At 43.6% G+C, this 6,909-nt stretch overlaps 2 protein-coding genes across 2 annotated transcripts in view; one reads left to right on the top strand and one right to left on the bottom strand.

Moving 5' to 3' along the window:
* The window catches only part of LOC121875085 (microtubule-associated proteins 1A/1B light chain 3C-like), a 19,267-nt gene extending 15,520 nt beyond the window's left edge, over positions 1-3,747 (bottom strand). The window contains exon 1 of the mRNA XM_042379431.1: positions 3,708-3,747. Within this exon, the coding sequence (XP_042235365.1) occupies positions 3,708-3,747 (40 nt within the window). The remainder of the gene's footprint in view (positions 1-3,707) is intronic.
* Positions 1,647-5,437, top strand: LOC121875084 (transmembrane protein 45B-like). The gene is given in 6 exon segments (XM_042379430.1): positions 1,647-1,924; positions 4,087-4,326; positions 4,556-4,684; positions 4,917-5,024; positions 5,086-5,300; positions 5,302-5,437. Coding segments are annotated over 5 exon segments (819 nt in total). The 5' UTR covers positions 1,647-1,924; positions 4,087-4,095.
* The last annotated feature ends 1,472 nt before the right edge of the window (positions 5,438-6,909 follow it).

Below are 6,909 nucleotides of genomic sequence, written 5' to 3'. Positions count from 1 at the left end.
CATGTCCCAGTGAGTGCCAGAGTGTTCCAGCGGTGTAAACTAACTGTTTGGAACTATGAATTGGTTGTTGCGTTTACTTGTAATTTTTTTATTTAATATACGAACATGAAAATAGAGAGAACTTTCTATTATGGACTTTTAACTTTAGTAAATTTAGAAGAAAATGTTGTACTTAACAAACAATTTTACCGAAATATATAAAGTGAAAACTACTTTTCTGATAAATGTGGGAAATGTTCCTGGATAAAGCAGCCAATCTCAAGACGCAGAATCATGGGAGAATGGGAGTTTAAAACAGAGAGCCTACGTCCCCACAACCCATTGCAGACAAGGACGTAGCCGCAGACGGGATGAGCGGGCGGCATCTGAGGGGCACGCAACGTCGTCTCCTGCCGCCGAGGGCCCAATAGGTTAGGGGCAACGCTGACGCTGTCTGGTAGGCCCACAACTCAACACAATGAATCACAGGAAGCAGAATAGTGAGAGTTTATGAGACCACAGACACCCAGGTGCCAACTTACATCTCAACGAAAGAATAACTGGACACCTCAGCTTATTTCAACTGATTATTAAACACTTACGCTACCTGGAGGTTAGGTTAGGTTAGGTTAGTATCGATTGTTCTTTTGAAAATTAAATCAGCTGGGGCTAATCTTCAGGTGATCCAATACTACCGCGTCCAATATCTCGAGACTGACATAAAGGGACGATTAACACCTGTGTGGCGGACCTCCGTGACCGTGACAATTTTCAGGTGATCTTTTTCTATGACTGTATGCATTACTATCATATCGTTATCCCTAATCTCCCAGACTCGACGTGTCCGAAACCTCTGATAACCAACTGACAAGTGGTTCAATAATGCCATGTGTTCACTTCTCATAAACTTTGTTCGTTTCTAAATAAGATAAAATACATAATGGTGTTTGTTTATGTTCTAGAAAGTATTCAAGATCCAGATACGGAAGCTCAGCCCCACCTGACCTTACCTTATGATTTAACACCCAAACCTAACCTAACCTAATTCCCCAGGTAATACTTAAGGTGTTTAATCATCAGGTGAAATTAGGTGGTTGATCTTCATGTGATCCGTAATTTTCCTCAAATTCTGATCAATAACTGAGACACGAGGAACAGTTACTACTAGGTTTTGCTTATCAAGAAACTGGAAGATAAGGTGTCGCTAACTCTGGTTGACACGCGGTGCATATTCAGTCATTTTGGGAAAATCTACCTAGTGATGACATCAGGTCTGTGTGTGTGTGTGGGGGCTATGGACGTGTGTGTGTGTGTGTGTGTGTGTGTGTTAGGCGAGTCTTTACAACACCACCTAATGAAATATTGATCTTCTGAGACTGTGAGAATTTGGATCTAATTAACACATGAATTTTATCAAGTTTATCTTTATGATATTTGTCTTATCTACATTACATGGAACCGCGGCTGGTATGGGGAGGCAGTTTGTTGATGGTGCTTCAGCGGGAGATAGTGTGGTGTGCCTGTCCTGCTGTGGCGCTGACTGACACCACACACACACACACACACCTATATACGTCAGAGAGACAGACAGACACACCTTGTTATTCAGGGAAGGACGAGGAGAAAATAATATTGGAACTATTCATTTGATAAAGAGGAATATAAGGAAGGTTTAGTGTATGTGTTCTGCTGTGAGTGATTCAGAGACACTGATATTTACTGTACTCTCGACACAGCCTTAAACGAGAAGGCTTTATGGAACTGTTTGTATAGCCAGCGAAGACGAAGAAGAAGGAAGAAGAAGTGTGATGTAAACATATATTACTAGTGACGTATATTTGATCGCGTTATACCCAACGTACGACCATTCGTATACGACTAATCCACGACCAGTATACGACTAATCCACGACCAGTATACGACTAACACAAGCTCCACAGACTAGGTAAGTTGTATCACGTAAGAAAATTAAGAAAAGAGAGAGAGACATAGAGAGAGAAAGAGAGAGAAGGGGGGGTGTACCAAAACAAACTGACTTCACATTGCACAAAAATTCTTATATTTTCCCCAAAGAGGCGTCACCTAACCTAACTTTACATAACCTGGCGATTACCTAACCTAACCTAACCTAGTGCTAACGAAACCTAACATAACTTAACCAAAGGCTAACTAACCTAACTAAACGCTAACTTAACGTAACCTAACGCTAACATACCATAGCCTCCTAACCTAATCTAATCTCACCGAACCTAACCTAACCTTTACATGAGTAAGAACCACATCATAAAAATATGTTTAAAGGACTTTAGTCTAGGCACGTCTATCAAAGATTAGATAGGGAACCTCTGATCTCTGACCACGGTACTGTACAGATTTCAATTTCATACAAACGTGAGGTTAGTGAAGAGTAATTTGATTAACACTGACGCATGTTCAGATGTATTCTAGAGCCAGTGTATTATTGCGTGTTCAACACTTGTCAACATTGTGTAACAGAGATATAACCGACCAGCCAATTGTGTGTATATTTATGCAGTGTTGCAGATGCCAGGAGTTTGGGATTCTTCAGACATGGTGTTGTAAGAACCATGGGTCAGCTCGGTGTTGGTCAGCCTACATGGTGTTGTAAGAACTATGGGTCAGCTCGGTGTTGGAGCCTACATGGTTTAAGAACCATGGGTCAGCTCGGTGTTGGTCAGCCTACATGGTGTTGTAGAACCATGGTCAGCTCGGTGTTGGTCAGCCTACATGGTGTTGTAAGAACCATGGGTAAGCTCGGTGTTGGTCAGCCTACATGGTGTTGTAAGAACCATGGGTCAGCTCGGTGTTGGTCAGCCTACATGGTGTTGTAAGAACCATGGTCAGCTCGGTGTTGGTCAGCCTACATGGTGTTGTAAGAACTATGGGTCAGCTCGGTGTTGGTCAGCCTACATGGTGTTGTAAGAACCATGGGTCAGCTCGGTGTTGGTCAGCCTGGTTATGGCCACCACCGCCAAATGTTCATATTAAAAGCATTATTGCCTTAAGTGTGATGGTTGATGTGTGAGGAAGAATAATATTTAATACTTATTTCTGTATCAAATGTAACGTGATTTACTTTACGAATGTTTTGAACCATTACCATATGTTGGAACCATTATATACACTAGTCTGTGCCACAACCTAACCTAATCTAATCTAACTTAACCTGTAGTATTGTATAAAGATCCATTATTATTAAACGTTCAGATGATCGGTGCAAAGACTAAGATTAATCTTTTGGACACTTGGTGCATCTTGTCCAGTAGTTCTGAGGTGTGATTTCCTGTATTTTCTACTGGGAATACTGTATGTCTGGTGAGATGTGTGTAGATGGTAGGGTTGTTTCTGACCGGCGGGCAGCGGCGGACTGGGTCAAAAATTTCTACCGGGACAACTTGTAAAGGGCCCACTCAAAGGGTCCAAAAGGGCCCTTAATCCCAAAACGTAGTCAGGAACCATCACTGGCTCCACCGAAATTTCCCGGTATGGTGGGCCAGTCCGCCACTGGCGGGCTAGTTACCTTATCCACAATCTTATCAGTACGAGAGCAATAACAACGCCCAGAGAATGGCGGGGTATCTGTGACACTCTTTTCACTTTACTTTTATCTTCTTCTCCACTGATCGGCTTGTAAGCGGTCGGTCACGTCTGTGTTACACATTGTTGGCAAGTACTGGACATGTACTGGCTCCTGAATGCATCTGTACCTGCTCCGTGTTGGTCAAGTCTGATCTTGAATGAACTCATATTCGGTGCCGTCACAACACACTCTGGCAGACTGCTAGATGTGTAGACTTATAGATGTGTGACACTTATAGGGAAAGTGTGTGGCACTTCTATTGAGTGTGACATTTCTAGAGAGTGCGGTACTTAGTGTATTGGGCATCTCTTGGTCTTGTGTTATAACTATAAAGGAGGTCGAATTATGTAAAATTACATGAAAACTTAGTCAGCACAAGCAATGAGCTGTGCCAGTGCTATCAGCCAGCATCGTTTGGTCCAGTTCGCACACAGATAAGATTGGTGTGTGTGTGTGTGTGTGTGTGTGACCAGAGAAGACTACCTCAGGTGTCCCCTCCTCAACAGGTCAACAAGATGGGTTCGTTCATGGGCCACGTGTTGCCAGGCCCGTTCTTCTGCCTCTTTCCGGTGTGGTGGATTTACAACATCTTCAGGAGGTTCCACCTGTGCCGGAGGACACTCACAGTAGGGGAGGGAGGCAGCTCCACCACCTACCGCAACACCTGCACCTTCACCTGCTCCTGCTGCCCCTCCCTCCCTAGAAGGTTTCATCAAGGTGGTTTCCGTCATCATCGGTATGACGGGTGAGCGTAAAAGCTGATGTACTTATTCATTTACTTAATCATCTATTTAATTATTCACTATTCAACTATCCTTATTTTAGAGTATCAAGCCTGTGTAACCTGATCTTCTTTTCGTTACGCCTTTCCATTCTAAATATAGGCTTCAATTCCATTTATCCTGATCTTCATTTGTTTGTATAACACTTTTCAGTACGATACCTCCTTATACAAAAACCCTATAATAATCAGAGTTTATTACGGCCTTTAAACACGGAGAGTTTGTCCACCTCGGCAACGCCCAACACATGACTATGTTCTTCTTCTTCGGCCTCAACGGCGCCGTGACATCCTGGCCCACTACCGCGCCTCCCACAAGACCTTGACTATATCACCGCCTGCCTCGCCTTCTGCATGGAGGGTTTACTGTTTCTCTACCACTGGCCACCCTATGGATGTACAGGTTAGTGAGTCTCTGTCCTCTACTGACTAGCCTTTTGATTCTTGTTTGACTTTATTTAATATCCATATAGGACTGAGAGATGTCACTTGCCTATATAAAGCTGAGAGGTGCCGTCACAATGAAACTGAGATACATTGTGTGTTTCTTCACAGATACATACATTGCTGTTGTATGTAATCAGTGGGCATAGTGTGCTGGAGATGTACCACAAGAGGAGCGTCCTTGCTGCCCTGGCCCGCACTTCCATTTCCCCCTTGCAGGTAAGTGACTGTTCCTCCTACTGACGCTCGTGAATAATCAGATTCATATTTTACTGTGCAGAACGCTGTGTTTGATATGTTGTTCTCTCTCATTTGTTTCTTCTGTCTTCCTTCCTGCCTGTCTCTCTGTCTCTACGTATCTGCCTCACCTCAGCCAACCATCTCATACCCCGTCTTTATCTCCTCCAGGGACGTGGTTCTCCAGGCGGGGTTCATTCTCTACCTCCTGTCGGCAAACACTGCAGAGGAGAACCACGACCAGATGATGCTCGTCACTCATCTTCTGCTGGCACAACGCCCTCGTCTTCATCGTCATGGCGCTTCTGCTTCCTCATCCACTTCCGGGAGGCCTTCACCCACCTCCGTGTACCATCAGCTTCATCCACTCACCTGCACCCAAAACCGCCAGCTGACTAAGCTTAACGCGGAGCAAGTGCAGCACATCATAGCGGATTCTGAGGAGGAGGACGTGTAGTGGAGGAGGAGGACGTGTAGTGGAGGAGGAGGACGTAGGAGGAGGAGGATGTAGTGGAGGAGGAGGACGTCTAGTGGAGGAGGACGTGTAGTGGAGGAGGACGTATATAGAAGAACGAGAGGCTATAAAAAAGTTATACGAAGGGATACATACATACAAAATTCGTAACTGATTTAGTCTGAATAAGTGTTTGTCGTGACGTCGTCGATTAATTCATTGTTATTTTTTTGCATAATTACATCATCTTGGTTATTATATTAATAACATAGGTTCTGTGCTGTTATTATCCTACTGTTGAATCTTAAGTGAAATAAATGTTGAGTTATTAAGGAGGAAGACAGTAATCCTTCAGTCTTTATGGGTGATTTACTGACAGAATAAAAACCCAAAATCCCACTTGACTAAAATCCCATCACTGAACTATTTCCACTGCAAAAATCTTAATCAACAAATCCTAATGGACAAATCTCGACAATCCCTACTGAATTACAATGGAGAAAACCTTAAAGGTTGTGTTTCATAATGTTGATACAGGAGTTTGTTCTACGAGTGTGTCATTGTTTGATGTTGTGATTACTGAATACAGGGTAATTTTTATATCAAATAAAGTTAATTTGTTTTTTTCGTTTATTTCGCAAACATAATTTAGTGATAGAGAGAGAGAGAGAGAGAGAGAGAGAGGAGGAGAGAGCTAGCTTGGAATATTCTCAGCCTCAGTGTCTAAAGTGTTGACTCACGAGAGAGTGGCCAAACAGTAACTCTAGACAAGGTGTTGGTAGATAGAAATATTGTCCTCGGTACCAAATTAAAGGAATTGATTTGGCGAAGATGAATCAGAGAATATGTGATGATTGTGAGTTTGTGAAGGATAATTATACTATGTTGTGGTTATTATTGCTGAGGTTAATATCAAGTGTTAGTAAAAGGAGGAAATCAGAGTACCTGGATAAACACCTCTGTTCTGAGCCACAGGGGGTAGAGCAATGGTTACCCCACCACCAACACCATCTCTCTCTCTTAAGATTATTGTACCTATGCTTAATTCCTTGATTTATTCTTGTTATGATGGATCTCTCTATATCTATTCTGAATCTGTCTGTCTGTCTGTCTGTCTGTCTGTCTGTCTTCTACCCAAGTTACCTTCTTATTGAGCGCGATACTAATTTCCATAAGCACACACACACACACACACACAGCCCCCCACACACACCCCACACACACACAGCCCCCCCACACACACACACACACACACCCCACACACACACAGCCCCCCACACACACCCCACACACACAGCCCCCCCACACACACACACACCCCACACACCACACACACAGCCCCCACACACACACACACCCCACACACACACACACACACACCCCACACACACCACACACACACACACACACAAG

The sequence above is a fragment of the Homarus americanus genome, unplaced genomic scaffold (assembly GCF_018991925.1).
Source record: "Homarus americanus isolate GMGI-L3 unplaced genomic scaffold, GMGI_Hamer_2.0 scaffold36970, whole genome shotgun sequence".
NCBI classification, from domain to species: Eukaryota; Metazoa; Arthropoda; class Malacostraca; order Decapoda; family Nephropidae; genus Homarus; species Homarus americanus.
This window is presented reverse-complemented; position numbering and strand designations above follow the sequence as displayed.